This window comes from Myodes glareolus, chromosome 3 (assembly GCF_982192425.1).
Source record: "Myodes glareolus chromosome 3, mMyoGla1.1, whole genome shotgun sequence".
Classification (NCBI taxonomy): domain Eukaryota; kingdom Metazoa; phylum Chordata; class Mammalia; order Rodentia; family Cricetidae; genus Myodes; species Myodes glareolus.
The window spans coordinates 108355904-108376530 of NC_142028.1; the positions used below are offsets into that span (position 1 = coordinate 108355904).

A 20627-nucleotide genomic window follows, 5' to 3' on the forward strand; every position below is an offset into this window, starting at 1 on the left:
AGGCAACCTTGGCTTTAGGTTGTGTTGAAGTTCCTTGACACTCAGTCAAGAGGAAACAAAACTAGACCTTTGGGTGAGATTCATTTTTTTCTTTTCCATGTCCCCTTGTTTTCTCTGTCTTCCTATCCTGCCTCAATCTGAGAGAAGAGAGAAGATGTTTTAGGGGAATGAGATGAAAGGGATTCTATGGGAAATGATGCAAGCTCGTTGAAGGTAAATTTAGAGTTAGTACAGAGGTCATCCCAGGACCTCAGGAATTGGTACCACCAGGAACAATTCGATATGGAAGGCTTCCAATACTATTCAAAAAGAAGTACAGTGCCATGGGGTGGTGGCTTTTTACTTGGATGCAGAGGCAGGCAGATATCTGTGAGTTGGAGGCCAGCCTAATCTATAAGAGCTCGTTCCAAGACAGCTAGAGCTGTTACAAAACCTTGTCTTGAAAAATCAAAAACAAAAAATGAAAAACCAAAAACCAAAAAAAAAAAAAAAAAAACAAAAAAGGAAGTACAGACTTCCTACAACAGGCCTTTTCTCTCCCATCCACACTTCATCTCCTTCTGGGTCACGTTGGCATAACCACCTAGTTCCATACACCGTGAACAGTGTAAGCTTCTCACAGCACTGTTGTAGGAGCTAGAGAGAGGGGCAAAAGGTTTTAGTCTCTGTATCCCAGGCATTTGGGAGGATAACAGCTCAGAGTGGGAGATGGGTTATTCTAACTGTTGAGTCCAATATTTTTTCCTAAGTTTCACTAATTGGAAAGCTGGCAACTTAGAGAGGTCTCTTGAAATACATATGAAGATTATTTGAATGTTGATTTAGGTTGACAGCAAGAATTGGAAAAAAGTTTGGATGGCTGGGGTAGCCCGATAGAGGGTCTAAAGGCCGCGAGACTGAAAACAGGTGCTTTTCAATCTTTGGGGTGCACCGATAGGAATCACCTGCAGATCCCACTAAAATTCAGGTATAGAATGAGCAGGCCCAGGAGCAGGCCGGAGACTATGCGTTCCCTACAAGATCTAATGTTGTAGATGTCAAATGTTGCAGGCTGAATTTTGAAGCAAAGTCCCATGGAAAATCCATAACTTGTCACTAGGGAGAGAGGTCTGTCCCCTGACAGGAGGATGACAGCACTATTTAAAGCTACCTTTCAGGGAGGGTGTGGGGATAGGGGCTAGCTTCCCCTGTGTAGGGCCGGACGCAGGGCTGGGAGGCACAGGTAGGCTTAGGTGAACGCTAGCCAGACGCAGTTCTGGGCTGCGGAGCGCTTTCAGGTCTTTCGGCCCTCGGCGGCTCCCATCGCAGCTCCGGGGCGCGAAGCGGAGACGGCGACGGCGGCCGTGCCTCCGCGCGAGCGCGCGGGCATGCCGACACCCACTCGGCCGGTCCCGGCGCCCCGGCTCCCGGAAGCGGAAGGGGAGCGCGGCCCGGCCTGGGCGGCGGAGGCGCGGAGCCGAGTGGAGAGCTGCGGAGCGGGCGGCGGTGAGTGTGGGCCGGCGGGCGGTCCTACACCTGCGGCGGAGCATCCCCCCACCCCCCGGAGGCCGCGGCCCCTTGCGGGCCGGCTGAATTGACCGGGGCGGGAGAGAAATCCGCCGAGTTCTCCCCGGGACTCCGGCTTCCCTGCGCCTCCGGGGCCCGCGCTGTCGGTGTGGCCGCGCGGTTCATTCATTTCGAGGTCGCTGGTGCGGAGCAGCAGAGAGGATCCCCTAGAGAAACCGTGCACCTCCACTGACCTTCTCTCTCCTCTCGCTCGGCCACACCGGTGGTTTTGAGAAAATGGCTTTCCGCATGGCAGCACTTTGCACTTGTGACCATTCTCTGTAATCGCTACCTGTACTTAAACTATAGTGAGCGCTTAAAATTTATGGCCTTTTTCGAGCTGTATTTGGGTCACATTTTTAAGATCCCTTATGAGTCAGTGGAAGATGTTTGTATCTTCAGGGCGAAGACGACCTGCTGGATTATTACTTGAAAATACTGCAGTCTAGCAGTTCATAAAAGTACAGGAGGGGGAAAAAAATCAAGGTCATTGTGGGTGGGTCATAAATCATAGTATAAAATTACAACCCAAAATAAGGGCAAATAAGAGTAATTAAGTGTGAGCTAAAAAGACTTGTCAAATGGGTCCTCCACCCACTGCTAATATGTGCTCCCCCCACAGAAAAATTTCACTACCTACTTTGTGGTAAAAAGATAATAATAGCCCTTACCATTTGATGACTGCTTAGTATGTGCCCTTCCTAGATGAAAGGGTTTGGTGCAGTATCTCATTAAGTTCTTCAGTGCTGGAGATTCACAGATAAAGTTCAGAGGGGTCCTCTGCTTTACCTCAGCCGGGCCCTCCCTCAACAGGAAAGCTTTTGAAGAGGTGTGAAATCAGTTGGAAATAAAACAAATTTGGAGTTGAGGAAAGAAAAAACCAGATTCTCTTTTGTTTCCTGTACTATCCAGCTGTGGGGTCATGGGTAGGTCAGGGATCCAGTTTATTTTCTCATCCATATATTTAGGTAGCCAGGGTAAACTTTTCCAAGAATCGTGTTGTTGGGTTTTTTTTTTTTTTAAAGCTTTTCCATGTTTATTTGGCAAACGCCATGTTTTTAATTTGACACCTTTTGACACGGTGAGGGTACATTTAAGGCATTTATCTCATGAAAAAAAAATGTAAATGTGTTTGTAGTACCAGAGCTCCAGAATTCAGTTTGGATGTAAATCAGTAGAATTATACTAGATACCTTCCAACCGTGGAGATTTCGGCTACTGCTTTGGGAGCTATAACTGGAAGAAACAAAATAGTACATGTTCAAGAGAAACTGATATCTAAGCATGCTTTGTTTTATTAAGAAAATTTAAACCTAAGTACCTACACATCAGTATAGCAGTTGAGATCCAGATTGTAACATTTTTACTTATTTGGCCAATGCCTGTTTTCTCTAATTCATAGTGGGTGATTCAGAATCATAATAGGAAAACATAAATCTTAGTAAAGAAACTAAGAACTCTGGGAATGTCCACATGGAGCCTATGGAAACGTCTTCAGCATAGAATTTTACGTTGCGCAGTATAACTTTATCAGACATGACTGGGAAAGCAAAGGGACATAGACTTTCTTACGTTATTTAATAAAATATTAGGGCTTAGACTCAACTTTTCAAATGTTGTAGACATAAAAGATCATTCATTTACCATCTAGTGGAACAGTCAGTGCACAAATGGCTCTTACTGAAATTGAAAATGTTTGATCTCTCTCCATATAGATGAGTGCATATATGTATGAACCTGTATGGTGTGTGTACATACATGTGCCTATGTCAGTCAGTGGTAGAGTTCTTGCCTAGGATGAACAAGGCCCTGGGTTTGATCACTGGCACTGGGGGAAGAAAGACGATAGAAAGCAAAGTAGAAAGAAACACACCTCCTGTCTTGTCAGGATTGTGATTTGTTGGTTAAGAGTCCCCAGTAAGCTGTATCTTTTGTTTGTTTTTGTTTTGTTTTTTCGAAGCAGAGTTTCTCTGTGTAGCCCTGGCTGTTCTGGAACTTGCTTTGTAGACCAGGCTGGCCTTGAACCCACAGACATCTATCTCTGCTGGATGAAAGGTGTGCACCACCACCACCTGGCTAAGACTTACCACCTTAATAGGCATATTTTTCATACATTAGGCAGTTAGCCAAACCAAAATACCTTACTATAATGGTAGTTTATTTACTTGTTTCCTGGTTTACATCTCCCTGGAGTAAGTTGTGACATTTTCTGATGATGTCTTTTGCATTAGAAGCCGCCTTTTCTTTTGTAGTCATCCCAGGGTAGATTAAACTTCTTCTAGGATTTAAGAGACTGAATGTAGATACCTATACATTGCGCATGTGTGTGCATGTGTGTAGGAGAGCACACTTGAAATGGCGCGTGGGCACACCCACCCCAAAATTGATCAGATTAGCTACAAATTAGTAGTGCTTGATTGTGATCTCCAGTTTCTGGTTTTAGGCCTTTTATCTGTGGCTATAGAGCTACTGAGTTGTTCAAAACTTGCAGGTTTTCATACTTAGAAGCGTTTAGTGTTAGTGTGCTTAACTCATACCCACTTTGGTAAACTCTGCTGAGTGTGGGCAACCTAACCTAGCTCCCTTTTTTTCTCCCAGGATACCTTGCCCCAGTGGCTACTTGAAGGGCAATAGCTTGCTCACTTTCCCACTTGTAAGAGCGTGCTTGGTCAACACCCAGGAAGAACCTTACTTGGCCTCTTCCTTTCTGGATTTTACTTATCTGAACGTTTTTCCTGGTGCTATTTTTTGGAGGAAGGTTACTATTGAGCCTGTCCCTACCTTACATTAATGGTGTATTTGTGTTCCCTTACTCCCACGTTCCTCAGTGAAAGTCCCCACAGAGCTTTTGTGCGGGCTGAAACAGTGTTTGATAGTCTGTCTTTATTAGATACCGTGCTGTGTCTTCCAAGTTATTTGGTCAGGAGAGTCTAATGAAGCCCGTAACGCTAGCGTGGTGCTGAAGTCCGCTGTGATTGTTCCACTCCTAAGGCCAGGGTACAGAGCACCAAGTGCATGTGAAGAGCAACAGCTTATGTACAGTTTCGTTCCCATCCAGGGACTGAAAGCTTTCCACAGAGTGTATTCTTGAAACCACTGGAGGTGCAAGGGCGATACATTTGGGCACTCGAGTTCTTGGAGAACTGTGTCTCCAAATGCCTTGACTGCACTTGTCCACCAGCTTCTGAAGTCAAGTGCTGATTTCCATCCATCTTGCTTTGTGCTTGAGATTTGCAGTAGGGGCTTTGTTTCATATCAAACCCATAGTTTTCTTTTTCTGCTTAAAAAAATATCAAATAGCACATGGCACGCCTCTTTCCTGCATACTTAGAATGCTGTCCAATGCCAGCGGCAAGACTGCAGTAACCGAAGGGGTTTTCCTGACGGTTTATTTATGTTGTGTGAATGTGTATGTAATACATGTGTGTGGGCGCATACTTGCCATGGCGCGTTTGTATAGCTAGAGGACGGTATGCAGGAGCTGGGTCTCTCCTTCCATATGTGGGTCCCAGGGATTGAACTCATGTCTTTTACCCACTGTGGGATCTTGCTGGCCCTGAAGGATTTGCTATGACAAATATTTCCCTGGTTTTGGTATTAAATAAAGTAGAAAGTAGATGGGTGGCTAAATTTTAGTACCACTTTTGATCATGGCTACAGGGATACTTTTACCTAGTAATTGCTAAAGTTAGAAGTGATATTTATCTTTAATTCACTTCCCTTTAAAGTTACCTTTGGGCAGTGCTGCTTCCTTGCCAGGCAGTTCTCACTGAAGTGTGACAGCAGTCCTCTAAGTTGGCCTTATTGTCCCTGTTTGCCATGTTACAGAGAGGCTTGGAAAGCGAAAGTAGACTGTGCCACAATTTTACCCTAGCTCCTTATTTTTAATGTCCATACAAGAGTTAGGTTTACTTTGTTGATAATACGCTATCCGTGATATTTTAAAAATTGTATTAGTTCATTGGCTGATTCCTAGAGTCAGCTAGAGTATTTTGAATTAACTGCTATGATTAACTATATTTTAGAGTAGAATAAAATCAAAATAGCTTTAGGGTGGCTTTAAAGATCCACACCTGCGACTTTGGTTTTTACTGTGGTGTGTTAGGAAAATTATTTAATGACTTATATTGTTTTGGATGTAGAGTGTTAATAGATGTACAGTGTTAATGTTTTATGACATTTTATTGTTCTGAGGCAGTGGGATATTGTCATCCTTAACTTTTAGACTTAGGGGCTAGATACAACTTGTATTCCACAGAGAATGATGTCTTTCTTGATTTTAAGTCAGTGAGTGCATGGGGTTTGACTCATGATGATTATCTTGTGCTCTTTCCTAATCATGTGACTGACAGCACAGTGAGGAAGCACTGTAGAACTCCAGCCTTACAGCTTGACTTACAGTATTGACTTGGCCATCTTTCATAATGCACTGCATGTAATTCTTGGTGTCTTTTTACTGGAAAAATAATTCATTTAGCTACCATTGAGGGGTAGAAGTTCCCTAAGTTTATCATAAATACTTGGCTCCTGAGACCAAGGCAAAGAGGAAACCATTTTGAACTTGCTTAAAGTTAGTGGGGGCTGTGAGATGGCTCAGTGCCTATGGGTTCCTGCCGCTCTTCCAGAGGACCTGAGTTTCTTTAACACCATTGCTCTAGAAGATAGGCTATAATTAATAACTTGGTTGAATAAAGAAGTGAATTGGTACATCCTATGTGGAGTTCGTTATAATGTTATTGTTAACTTTTAAACTGTAGAAATTCACTTTTGTGAGTGACTCTTGGTGGTTTTGTACAGGAAGAAAACATTTGACTGAAGTCCATATTTCAAGTTTACTCACTACTCACTGATTTCTTCTCTGATGAGTCATGCTTAGGTACGGAGCTTCCCATTTTGGTCATCATTGCCACCCAGTGAGCTCAGACTGCGTTGTGACTCTGCTTTGTGGCTCAGGAAGGCCAGTGTCCGAATGCAGGACACAGGAGTATTTGGTTTTGTGGAAAGTGAGTGATCTCAAAAGAGAGCTTCCCGGAATAACAGCCGTAGGTGCTCCTGGGGTGTGGAGTGTGAAAGCACAGGTCAGGCGGTCTCGTCTGATTTCTGATTTTAACACTTTAGTTATTGGCATTTTCTCAGAATGTCTACCTGCTTACTGTTTTTGTCTCTGAGAAATTCTTGTTACACTGTTCCTAGGTACTCACAGGGAACTGTTCTGATGGGAGGCCCGTATGATGGGATAAGCGCTCTAAAGAAATAAATAAAAGGATGACTCAAGAAGACACTACTAAATGCAAGTGCCGGGGAAGTCACAGCTCCTCTCCGTGAACTCGCAGTGGTAAGTGGGCGTTTGCCTTTACACGGGAATGTGCTTGCTTTCTGTGACCTACTGTGGCCTTGGAGTCTAGTGGTTAGCAGATCGTTCATTTGCTAATGAAGAATTAAAGGCAGTTTAGACTTATTTGACTTTTATTTTAAATTTTGATGGAATGTATCTTCTTAAATAAAACTTTTCTATTAAAAACCTCAGAAACATCTTTTAAAATTATGACTCTTACATGGCTTTATGCAGATCTTCAGTGTCACATTAAAAAAATCTAATTTGAAGTGAGAAATCCCAAACGTTTTTTGTAAGGTCATTAGTGTCTTTGCTTTAGGCTGTTTCTATTTTCCAGTTGGTTGAAAAGAATTTAGTAACATGCCCTCACTACTAAACTTAGAAGAAAGTTAAGTATGTACATAAAACATAAAAGTCATCTTCCTCACTACTCTGTCAACCATGTGTTATGTGTGATCTAAAGAGCCATCCGTGAATGGCCATGTGTTCAGTCTCGAGTGAGTGAGTGGGGTGAGGAAAGGATGTCAGGTAGCAGGTAGAGAGAAGCGTGGCCGTGATGGCAGAGTATCATCACATTAGGACTTCACTGTGTCCAGTAACGACACGGAAGCAGCTGGAGATAGTAAACACAGCTAATGCCGAGCCACAAGCTTGCCACATCAACAGAAATCCACTGGGGAAGTTGAGGCAGTCAGCCGTACTTTCCATGTGAGCTTTCTCTGCATGGATGGTCTGCCCACGCTGAACTTTCCTTCTGAGGTAGATATTTTTACTGTGGTGAATACTGGTCACCTTTGTTGGAGATGGTTCACTTTCTCCTGTTCTCAAGGACATAATGTTTTCACTGTAGGCTGTTGTACAGTCGTTCTTACTTGTCACAGACTTGGGCGGGGCAACCCCTCCTCGATGTTGGAGGACATATGACATAAACATGCTTGGGTCTGCAATCTAACTCAGCTTCTGGAACCATCTTCCCAGGGACCTCGGTCAGCTTGCGAGAGTTGACCCTTAGTACACTGTATCATGGGATGACCGTAGCAGTTTGGTTACTGTTTCCTTCAGACTCCCTCCATGTACTCTATGTAGAAATCACTTCTATTTTTTCTAAAAATCTATTATACAAGCCGCCCTATAACTTGGTCCCCCGAATTTTCACCTTGGAAAATTCAAACAGAAATGTGGAAATAAATTTTGAGTTATAACAGCTGAATGCCATCTCTTGAGTTCTGCAACTGATGGTCTGAAGTCACTGGTGTCTCTGCCCTCCCATCAGTCAGCTTTTCTTTTATTCTATTTCAGAGTAAGTTGCAGACCTCAGGGACCCCATCCTCGTACTTGAGTATAGGTTATTTTTCATTGATTGAGTTCAGGTTTGGCTTATAACTTTGGCTTTGTAAAGTGGCATGCACATAGCACAGAATGCCTTTATCTTAAATGTACTTTTCCTAAGTTTGATTGAATGTTTGATAAAGCTGCAATAAGGTTTTAGATGGTACTGTATTTTTTTGACTACATAAAGTGTTGTATCTCTGTATATCCTTGTCCTGTCTGCTTTCTGCACTTGCGAGTGTGTTCTGATAAGTATTATAAATAAAACTGCTAGGCTAAAGGCTTTCACATTTTGATGGGTGTGCCAAATTGCCCTCTCAAGAGGACTGTATTCACTTACATGCAGGTCAGCAATATATGGGAGTGCTTTTCCCTGCGCCTTCTCAACATGAGAAAGTACCTAGTCACTCCACTTTTCCTCATCAGTAATGGCTCCCGTTTGGTGTTTTCTGTTGTGAGTTGCTTCCTCCTGTATTTACCTTGTCTGCCTCTTACCAGTCAGTCATACGTTAAAATATTCTCTCCAGGAGTGTCTTGTCTTTAATTTTGTTTTTTGTGTATTTTGAGCTCAGAAATTTAAATTTTTATGTTGTCTGTCTTTTTTTGGGGTCTTGGTTGTGAAGGCCATCCGTCCTCCAAACATTTAAATTTTCTTGCTTTTTTTCTTCCAGAGTTGGATTTTTATTGATTTTTATAAGGAAACAGAAATCATTGTGAGCTAAAGTGCCAGGGAAATTTGTATTACTTTTCGGTCCTGAGTTAAATTTAAACAGTAAACAGAGTGTTGGAGATCCTTGAGACATGAACAGCAAATGATGAATGCTTCTCATACTTACGGAATAGGAATAAAACCAACTTTAGTAAAGTGCAGAGTCATAAACTAAGTTTGCAAATGTATGCTTGACTTCATTTCTTGTTAGTTATTTTGGCTAATCCTTACTTTTCTCTAAAATTTTTATCCTGATACTACAATTTTCTGTCGTATAGTCAGTTCTTTTGTTATTTTTTCCCTCAGTGACTCAAATCTTTTTCTCTGAGGTGGTGAACTGAAATGACAAGAAAGGAAAGATCATATCCCTTCAGAATAAATAGAACATTGTAAATATTTCCTCAGGGCAGTTTATTACAGTTGAATTATAATTTCTGTAAAAGTAGTTTGTGCTGTAGTAATTACGTCAGTATGAAGCCAGCCCCTGCACTAAAGTACAGTCACCAGATAGCAATCTCCTATGTCGAGGAACCAGTTCGTCAGCTAGTCACTTCAAAGTTTGCCTATGAGCTCACATTTAATATACAAATTAGCATGTGGGGATCTCCAGCTAATGAAAGTATTTGGCAAATGCCGCCCATAAGCCTGAGCAGCGCTGCTGAGTTTGACTGTTGCTCAGTGTGTAATAGCTTCTGTCCAGCCGTCAGCCACACCTGCTGGCCGTCCACGCTGGCGTGATCCTGCTCTCTACCAGTCACGGGCTTGTGGCTCTTGGAAGCCCACTGTTCTCCCAGCCTACTGTAAGGACCATGTGTCGCTGATTTTTACTGATCAGGTATTTGTTTCCAGTGTTCGACGTTGTGTTCCTTGTTTAATTTCTCTGGTCTCGCTCTTCTTGGGGATGCTATTTTTGAGTGTTAACTTTTTATATATTTTCGTTCAGGGAAACAGACCTACCTTCAGTGACGTTGTTACTGTAGTAGTTTCTGTTGTCAGGAATTGATCTTTTAATAATAACAACTTGTTACTTCACAACTAAAGGAATTAAAAACAAAGTTCAAAAGAAGAATAGCTGATCGTTTTCTTTCTTGCTTAGTAGGTTTGTATGTGTTTCTGTTCTAATGCTAACAGGATTAGAAGTGCTCTAGTATGTGAAATTTGTTTTTTGTCCGGAGTAGAACCAAAGCATTGAAAGCCAAAAAACATTAGAAAAAAGGCAAATGAAGTTCATACTATTGAGTATGTTGGGAGGCAGAGCCTGTCCTTTTTCTGTAGCTTTTGATAGTTAGCAAGGGGCCAACCTGGGCTACATAGCAAAGCCCTTTTCCAACTTCCCATCCTCCCAAATTATTCTTTGGAATGTGTCCCTTTACCTATGTGGGTATTTGTATTTGTGCGCCTTTAGTTTTTAGCATAATGATTCCTAGCAAATTACACAGTATGCTTTAGTTTCTCTGGTTTTCTTTACTTTAATGACACTAAACTGTCTTGTAAATTTCAGACTAAATGGTAATGAAGTTCAACTTTTACTTTTTAAACGACCTGGGTGCTATCCCTGTTTTATCATTCATATAAAAATACTGATTTGAACTTTATCTGATTTGAATTGTTGGGAGTATTACATTTGAGTTCTTGCCACCCCTTTTAAATTAAAAATATATTTTTAAATTAATTTATTTTTTTGGTTGTGCTGGAGATTGATGCTAGGCAAGGAGTCTACTGTTAATTAGCTACCTTCTTTTTCTTTTGTTGCTTCAGGAGTTGGAGTTTCTAAGGATGAGAGGAGATGTATTTTTAACTTTAGTGCCCTTTGATCTTTGTTTTGGTGGCCTTTGGCCATGCTGAGCACCCCAAGACCCTTCAGTGGGAGACCAGTCATTCTTAGAATCACATAGTTGATGTATCATTAGCTGCAGATGGAGGGGGGGGTCATCCTTGTCTGTTCTTTAACTCCTAGTAGTGAACTAACTAGTAAGGCTTACTGATTTGATTTTGTTTCAGTTGCTCTCTTCTCTAAAATTAATTTTGGCTTTTGTATTCTTTTATTATTTTAGTTTAATTGATCTGTCTTTAACTTTATTCTCCATACAAGAGTGTCAATAGTTTAAAGTACAAATCTTACTTACCCTCCATTTTAATAACTTCCTTGTGCATAAGAATAAAGTTCGAGCATTCTAAATGACATCTGTTTCTCCCCCATGGTGAGAGTGTCCCCCCCACCCCCCTGCTCCCCCCATCACTGTCCCTGGGAGGCGGTGTGACTGTGACACCTCCTGCTGTGATGCTCAGGCCACCGTCACCCTGTTCTTGCTTCCCTTTCCAGAACTGCCGTGCTTTTTCCTGAGATAACGTTTACATCTTTAAGACTGAGCTCAGTTTGTATCTGTTTCAGGAAGTCCGCTTGGATATGGATGTAACTCGGTCCCATCTTCTGTGCATTTACTGACAACTTGTTCATAGATCTAGAACTTACCATAATAAATTAAACCCTTTTAAAATGACACTTTCCAACTGGACTTGCTTATTTAAGACTGTGGTTCTCAACCTTCCTAATGCTCCAAGCCTTTAATACAGTTCCCCACGTAGTGGTGACCCCCAACCATAAAATTATTTTTGTTGCTATTTCATAACTGTAATTTTCTACAGTTATAAATTGTAATGTAAATATTTCTGGCGAATAGAGGTTTGCCAAAGGGGTCACGACCTATAGGTTGAGAACCACTGATTTAAGCAAAGATCATGCCTTATTAATAGTTGTGTCTACACTGTCTAGAAACGACTGGTACAGGTACAAGTACTGAACTAGCAGTCATCCTGAAGGTGCAGGTGGGTTTGGAGCCTTGCGGGGTCTGGGAATGTGTCTTTTTTTTAAGCTCCCTAATTGATTCTAGTTTGCTACAAGTTTGAAGATGACTGGCCTAATTTATTATTATACTATTATAATTTATGTCAGAGATGCCCCGGACTATGTATAGTAAATAGTTGTTGTTTAACCTTTGTCAGTCGTGCCTACTGCAGAATGGATGTGTGTTAGGTCCCTTGATGGACATCACTTCTGGTTGAAACTTCAGCTCATGTGGAGACTGTCTCATATAGGGATCTGTTGCTCATGGTTAACTTTCAGCTGAATGAAAGTCCCATTTAGACAGGAGCCCTCTTGAGCTGATAGGAATGAAATTGGTTGGGCTTCATCCCACAAATGTAATCATTTTAACTATTTGTAACTTTCACTTCATTTTTGCTTTTAAAATATTCTTACAGATTTTTTCATTGTGGTTTTAAGTACATAACGGGGTCTTTATGTTTACATTTGCATATATCCACAAAGTACTACCCAGATCGAGGTGCAGAATGCTTTTGGCCCTTTAGAGGATCAGATCCCTTTCTAGCTACAAGGTACCTTTTCCACTCTAAGATAACCAGAATTAGAGTCTGTGATGTTGGCTTCTTGGTGAAAGTGCTAGACTTTTGTACATGTCTTTTGGTGAACATAGTCACTCTTTTTCTCTTGTGTTTACACAGAGAATTTGTAGTTAAGGATAAAAAATTTCTTTGAACAGATCATGCCAGTTTGCACGTTTAATAGTGATGATTTATAATGAACAATTAAAATTAGATTATTTGAAGATTTTGGTGAATTTTCTGTTTGTTCCCCTAAATTCTTATTGAGAAAAAAGCTAAATATACAAAGGAAATTCAGTAAATGTTGTTATATAGTTTCCAGAGCTGCAGCTTTTTGAGGAATTTTCCCATGTTTGTAACTCTCCGTTTTTTCTCTCTTAGGATTGTCTTCCTGTGGGTTGGCAGGCAGTTCTAGGACTGCAGAATGGGGCTTCGGATTCACTTTGTTGTTGACCCACATGGTTGGTGCTGCATGGGTTTGATTGTCTTTGTCTGGTTATACAATATTGTTTTAATTCCCAAAATTGTCCTCTTTCCTCACTATGAAGAAGGACATATTCCAGGCATTTTGATAATAAGTAAGTTTCTAAGTCTTATTATCTTATATAAAGATTTTTCTTACTGTGAACGTTCTGAAGTACAGTGTCTCCATAGCTTGGAATGTGCTGTTTCAGTAGTACTGCTAACCTTCCCATTCCAGCTGTACAGACAGCAGCTTTTCTGGGCTTGCAGAGCTGAGATCCTACCTCCGTATTCATGTCACTCTGAAAAGTCTGTGGCGATCATTTTGTTCAGGAGAAGTCTGACAACAGTTCTGTCCGTTTTGTATTTAGCTGCAGACATGGCGGTTATTGATTGATTGATTGCTGTTTTGAGACAGGGCTTCCCTCTGTAACCTAGGAGTTGCCATTCTGCTGCTGCTTTCTTCATGCTGTGGCCCCAGGCTTGCATCACTGTGCCTAACTTAAAAATGGAGGCTTTATAGGGAAAAGGATGGAATATATTACTAGTAAATGATATCCTAACAAGTCATGATCCTAAAAATGACTCATACGGTCATCCATAGTGTTTACAGCTTTCATGTCCTTCCCCTCATTCTGCTCTCATAACAGCTATAAGAAATATAATCCTTATTTATACAAGTGATAAGGCTGATCCATATTGCTATATATGACCGTGTGTATAGTGGTCTTAGCACTCAGAAGGCTGAAGCAAGAAAATGGTAACTTCTAAGCCAGCCTGAGCTCTTTAGTAAGATGTACATCAAACAGACAAGCCAACAAACACGTTTACTTTGTAGTCAGGCACACATTCGGTGAGCACATTGCTTTTTATGTGTTCAGTGTGTTGGCTTTGTATTTCCCCACAAAAGGCCCATGTTTTAACTTAAAATGTATAATTATGGTGACTGAATCTCAGTTGTTCCTTAATATAACTTTTATGGTTACTTTAACTTTCAAAAGTTTCTAATTCTTCATTTCTTAATTTTTAAGAGTACATCTCTTAAGATTCATCAACGAAGGCAATTAAATATCACTAATTTAGAGTAATTTTGAAGGTGGAGTTGATGAAAGGTTAAATGTAGAATACTTTTTAAATGCTGTTTGATCCTTTTAAATGAGTCCATTTATTTGTCATTATCAGATGCTACTGTGTGAAAGAATCTCATTTATTTTAAGTTTATCAGTTATTTTGGAAAATCATATTTAAATTGGTACGTTTAGTATGGCCATCATCTTGGCAAGACTATTTGATGAGTAAAATAAATCGTCTTCGTTTTAATATCTAGTTTATTGATAAGGTTATTCTGACGAAGTTGATTAAAGTGCACTTTTAAACTTTATGCTTGTTGATAAAACATTTTAAAGGATGAATGACTAATTTCTTTATTTAATTTCATGTTACAGTATTCTATGGCATTTCTATATTTTGTCTGGTTGCCTTAGTGAGGGCCTCCTTAACCGATCCTGGAAGACTCCCTGAAAACCCCAAGATCCCACATGCAGGTAGGGTTCTCTTTAGGTTTATTCATTTTGCTGATGCTAGAATTATAATATTTATTAACACATCTTCTTAATTCCAATATATGGTTTATGTAAGTCATTGACATCACTTTGAAGTCTTTGCTAACATGTCTGTTTTCAATTGCGAGACCCCTCCCCCTTTTTGTGGCTGTTCTTCTCGCTCCTTAGATCCATATATATTCTGACCATGGAGGTTCTTTTCTCTTCGGTGTGTATACGTGTTGGTGTGAACTGTATCTCTACCTCTTACAGCAAATATATACCTGTTAAATGAAACAAATTACCTAAGAAATTCTGCTTTTTTTTTTTTTAAGAACAGGATTTTCGCCTTGTGATATTGATAAGTTGCTTAGAGCAAACACTCTCAGTGTCACGGACACTATCTCCTGTCTTCTGCAGATTCAAATAACTTCAGTGTCACGGACACTATTTCCTGTCTTCTGCAGATTCAAATAACTTGATGAAAAATTGAAAACTTTTGGTCCTGATATCAATTAAAGATAATTTTTTTATTATTATATTGCCAGCTAACCATTTAAACCATGAAAAGAAATGAATTGGATTGTTTATTTTGTTATATACCAGATATAATAGAAACTCAATTTTATCTCTTTTGAGTTCCTTTTTTTATTTCTATGTTAACTTTTGGAATTCTGTACTTTTCTATATGCTTTTGTAGTCCATTTTGGAATCAGAGCATTTTCTATAGTATTTTAGTGGTTTCCTAACTTGTGCTTTCAAATATCTGGGAAGCTTTAGAGAAATCTCAGTGTCTAGATCTCACAACTGTATTAGTTAAATCAGAATACTTGAGCATTGACCTAGATGTGAGGTTATTGAAAGCTTCCCTATGGTTTCAGTGTGTAACAGAGTCTGGGAACTAAATTGCTAATTCCTTATGAAATGAGGTTGACAAGTTGCCGCACAGAGCTCCCCAGTCATCCTGATTCTTGGTTTTTGAGACCTGCCATTCCAAGCTTTACTTGGTGCACAGATTTAGAGATTAGTGAGAGTGTCACACTGATATTTGTGTAGCTATAGCACTGTATTGAATGTGTAGCTTTTATTTACTTAGAGCAGTAGCGGCTTGGTCTCTCAGCAGTTGATGTGCATTTGTTTGGGGGTGAGGACAGAGAGTGGTACTTTGTAATCTTCCTCCTCCCAGACAGTATAGCGGGAAGATGTCTATATCATATTCACATGCTGCTACCTCACTCTGAAGTCTAGTAGCCCCAGAACAAAGAAACAGGCCTTTTATAACTCTGGACAATACTTCTGTTTGCAGTGGTCAAACACTGAAATATCTATAGGCTTCTGACAGTTAGTCCATAAAAGACAGTATAAAGGGAGTGGCCATGATTCAGCTGTTGTGAAATTGTCACACAATTAAATTGCTAGATCTTAAAATTTTAGAGGAGAAAAATGGGCACATTGCTAAATTCTTGACATTATAATGAAGTACTTATGGTAGGCAAGTATAAAGAAAAGATTTATTTAGCACACACTGACATGGGAAAGCTTCCTTATCTCACTCAAGCATTATCTTCTTCCAGAGCCTCCTCCAGAATTGCCCATAAGGCCCTGCTTATAGTATTCTGGGCTTTTCTAGTGCATTCTCCCAAACTCTTCCAGAAGTCTAGTACCAAAACCAGCTGCACATTCTTGGTAGAGTTATTGTGATAGTCCTGCCTTAGTATCCAGTTCTCTGTGTAGCTTTGTGTCATTGTAATGATATGACCAAGGCAGGCAGGCTACTGTTAAAGAAAGGGGATTCATTTAGCTCATAATCTAGAGGTACAGGGGCATGGTATCGACACTGGCTCAGCCCTGGTCGAGCGCGCACCCTTTGTGTCACATCTTGATGGAAAGCAGTGGCAGAGATGCTTGCAAGAACAAGCAGTCAGATTTGAGAGCAGGGAGCTAGAGGTTCATGAGTCCGTATAAAACCATTGTTTTGTTATCTTTTTAGATGAAGTGATTGGGGACATCAGGGAATCTTGCTGACTTAGGGGGTTCACATTTTGTCTTGTCCTACTTGATGGTGGCGATTTTCTTCTTAAGAGACCAAAGAACTTCTCCATTGTTCAATTAAAACAAACAAATGAACAAACTGTCTTTAGTAAATTTTAATGTTTTCAAAGTCCACAAGTCTCAAATCACATGGTTCTTCGGATAATTGAGTTAGATGGCTAGGTTAGGAGTGTCTAATCTAGGATGACCCTAGATTACCTAGTTGGAGAGTGACGTTGCTGTCACAAACCTAGAAGTGCCACTGTCGTCTTTTTAACCACGTGTGCATGTATATGAAATTTTTTTCTTTTGTCTTTCACTTTTGTCTTTCACTTTTGCTATAATTTTCGGGGGTGTTGGAGGTGTCATGTGGTTTTTGGGGGTGTTGGAGGTGTCATGTGATTTTTGGGGGTGTTGGAGGTGTCATGTGGTTTTTGGGGGTGTTGGAGGTGTCATGTGGTTTTTGGGGGTGTTGGAGGTGTCATGTGGTTTTGAGGGTGTTGGAGGTGTCATGTGGTTTTGGGGGGTGTTGGAGGTGTCATGTGGTTTTGGGGGTGTTGGAGGTGTCATGTGGTTTTGGGGGTGTTGGAGGTGTCATGTGGTTTTTGGGGGTGTTGGAGGTGTCATGTGGTTTTGGGGGTGTTGGAGGTGTCATGTGGTTTTGGGGGTGTTGGAGGTGTCATGTGGTTTTGGGGGTGTTGGAGGTGTCATGTGGTTTCGGGGTGTTGGAGGTGTCATGTGGTTTTGGGGGTGTTGGAGGTGTCATGTGGTTTCAGGGTGTTGGAGGTGTCATGTGGTTTTGGGGGTGTTGGAGGTGTCATGTGGTTTTGGGGGTGTTGGAGGTGTCATGTGGTTTTGGGGGTGTTGGAGGTGTCATGTGGTTTTGGGGTGTTGGAGGTGTCATGTGGTTTTGGGGTGTTGGAGGTGTCGTGTGGTTTTCGGGGTGTTGGAGGTGTCGTGTGGTTTTCGGGGTGTTGGAGGTGTCGTGTGGTTTTCGGGGTGTTGGAGGTGTCATGTGGTTTTGGGGTGTTGGAGGTGTCATGTGGTTTTGGGGGTGTTGGAGGTGTCATGTGGTTTTGGGGTGTTGGAGGTGTCGTGTGGTTTTGGGGGTGTTGGAGGTGTCATGTGGTTTCGGGGTGTTGGAGGTGTCGTGTGGTTTCGGGGTGTTGGAGGTGTCGTGTGGTTTCGGGGTGTTGGAGGTGTCATGTGGTTTCGGGGTGTTGGAGGTGTCATGTGGTTTCGGGGTGTTGGAGGTGTCATGTGGTTTGGCACTGGTTATCTGATATATTTGTCTGTTTTGTTTTTGTTTTTGTTTTCGAGACAGGGCTTCTCTGTGTAGCTTTGGAGCCTGTCCTGGAGCTCGCTCTGTAGACCAGGCTGATCTCAAGCTCACAGAGATCTGCCTGCATCTGCCTCCCGAGTGCTGGGATTAAGGAGGGCTCCACCACTGCCCAGTTTTTTTTTTAACTTAGTAAAAGTTGCCACTTTAACAAAGGAAAATAATACAGCATGAAAGATGTTGAAAATATAGAATCATGTTTTATTTTTAGTAAAATCTTGATGGTTGATAAGTTTCATATAGTTGGGCTCTTCAGAAAAAGAAACTTAAAGCCATAATACATGTAATTAAACATTTTTATTGAATCACACAGAACTATTTTATATACAGTTTCTTTTTTCCTTTTCTTCGTATTTCTTTGTGTGTGTGTGTGTGTGTGTGTGTGTGTGTGTGTGTGTGAGAGAGAGAGAGAGAGAGAGAGAGAGAGAGAGAGAGAGAGAGATTGAGCACCGAATGGGTGTGCATTCGCAGTTGCTTATGTGCCACAGTGTGTTTGTAGTGGTCAGAGGACAATTTTCGGGAGCAATTTCTTGTTGAATAAGATATTGAATGATAATAACCCTCTACTGTATTGAAGCACTGAAGCAGGGTGTCCTGTTTCTGCATCTGCATGGAGTATTCCCGGCTAGCTAGCCTGCAATCTTCTAGCTGATTCTTCTACCTCTGCCTCTCATCTAGATGTTGGTCTTTTTTATTTATTTATTTATTTATTTATTTATTTATTTATTTATTTATTTATTATGTATACAATATTCTGTCTGTGTATATGTCTGCAGGCCTGAAGAGGGCATCAGACCTCATTACAGATGGTTGTGAGCTACCATGTGGTTGCTGGGAATTGAACTCAGGACCTTTGGGAGAGCAGGCAGTGCTCTTAACCATTGAGCCATCTCTCCAGCCCCCGGTCTTTTTTTTTTTTTAAGAATATCTTTTACCATACAAGTGATTCACTAAATATGAGGCAAAGTTAAACACCAGAGAATATACTTTATATCTTCAGAAGGTACTTGGAATTTTATTTTAAAACCTTTGAGCATGTAGATATAGTAGTCAAATGAGATTGCTATACCTATATATTTTGTTAAAAATATTCACATGTATATTTGAAATAACAAGTATAAAACAGTAATATTTCTAACTTAGAATTATCACTATCATTTTCAAATTTTATGGAATAATCTTATTTGAGCTCTTAAAAAATGGCTTTGTTGAGGGTAATCCACCAGCCATATAGTTTATATATTCAGAGTGTCCAGTTTACTGTGAGGGTAATCTACCTGCCATATCGTTTTTGTATTCAGAGTGTCCAGTTTATTATGTGGCCATCCCCACCACTGATAGAACATGCTATATTTTTTTTTAAACAGAAGATTTTGCTTTGTAAATCCATGTCTCAAGTATTCTTGAGTTTTACAGAAAAGGAGTGGACTTGAGTGTCCTGCATGCTGGAGTCTGCTAGTCTGCTAGCCTGGGCCCCAGCTTCTTAAACTGTGGGTCCTGTAACTGGGTGTGATCTACAGCTTCAGAGCTGAATGATGAACCTGGGGCACCTCTGGTGACACTTGCTGACACTGAGCGGTGGGGATGTCTCAGAGTTCTGAGAGCACAGCCGCCTGAAACGCCCAGGCTCCAAATCACAGCTAGTATCTTAGTATATGTATGATTGTGGTTTTTGAACTGTATATACAAAATTTTCTTCTCTTATAGAAACAATAACCTAAAGAAAACAAGGACTTCGTATTTTCCTACCATCATTCTGTGTTTATGTATCAAATGAGCCTGTCCTTAGATTTATCGTACTGGGATATTGGATCTTAAATGTTACTGTTTGAAGAGCTGGGTGAGGTGGTACCTGCTTGTATCCATACCACTCAGGAGGCAGAGGCAGAGGAATTACCTACAAATACTCAAGGCCAGCCTGAATATGTAGTGAACTTTAGGCAAGCCAGGGAGAAATAGCAAGTGTGTCTCAAGAAAAAAATATATTTTTTTCTTAAATTTCCTACAAGTTTCATTAAAAAAATGGGGGGTGGGACTAAGGTGATGGCTCAGTGGTTAAAAGCACTGGCCACTCTTCAGAGGACTCAGGTTTGATTCCCAGTACCCACATGGTGGCTCACAACAGTTTGTAACCCTAGTAACAGGAGACCCTCACACCCTCTTCTGCCCTCCACGAGGGCACCACGAATGCACATGCACAGATGTATGTGCAGGCAAAACACTGATACACATAAGATAATAATAAAATGAAATCTTTAAAAGAATCATTAAATGATTTTTGGCTTAGGATTATGACAGAATTTTCAGTACTTTCTGAAATGGCTTTAGACGTTCTTACGCTATTTTGTGCTGTGTATTTATGCACAGTGTTCTCAGCACTGAAGATTATAAAATCAAAAGATTAATCAACTCTGCAAAACATTTGAAAACTTTCTGTCTTGCAGTATCAAATATCTGTCAAGCTTTCTTTACGTGAAAACAAACAAGCACAAGTATTATTGGTACAAAATTCTTTAAATGTTAAAATCTTGTGTAAACCAAATAATTGCTTTCAAATAATTTGTGATTCATCCATAAAGTTTAATTTGTAAACTCATTTACTTATATAACTGGAATCGTATAAGAATACCTCTGGCGAGAAGGGGTTACAAGTAGGGTAAGTTAAGAGCCCTGGTCTGGGCAGCAGAGTTACTGTCTCCTCTCTATGGCCAGGAGCTCTTCCCTCAGGAGACAGGAAGTTAGGCCTGGAATAAAGCATCGAGTCTCTATAGACGGTTACATACTAATTCATCATAAAACGATAGAATGAAGGCGTATTTATGTTTTAAAGGGTTGATTTGGAAAGTCTTTATGTGGAAACTGGCCCACCATGGAGAATCTCTTTGTGTCTGCTTGTGTGAATTGCCGGTGTCAGCGTTGGCTGTGGGTGTTGAG

At 40.7% G+C, this 20627-nt stretch overlaps 1 protein-coding gene across 4 annotated transcripts in view; it reads left to right on the top strand.

Moving 5' to 3' along the window:
• The first annotated feature begins 1366 nt into the window (after positions 1 to 1366).
• Positions 1367 to 20627, top strand: part of Zdhhc21 (zDHHC palmitoyltransferase 21) — a 56593-nt gene continuing 37332 nt past the window's right edge. For 2 of the 4 annotated variants that reach the window (XM_085686187.2, XM_085686189.2), the window contains exons 1-4: positions 1367 to 1485; positions 6739 to 6880; positions 12702 to 12898; positions 14228 to 14326. In XM_085686187.2, coding sequence (XP_085542313.1) covers positions 12745 to 12898; positions 14228 to 14326 — 253 coding nt within the window. In that variant the 5' untranslated portion in view covers positions 1367 to 1485; positions 6739 to 6880; positions 12702 to 12744. The remainder of the gene's footprint in view (positions 1486 to 6738; positions 6881 to 12701; positions 12899 to 14227; positions 14327 to 20627) is intronic. The other 2 variants (XM_085686188.2, XM_085686190.2) reach the window with 2 other exon arrangements.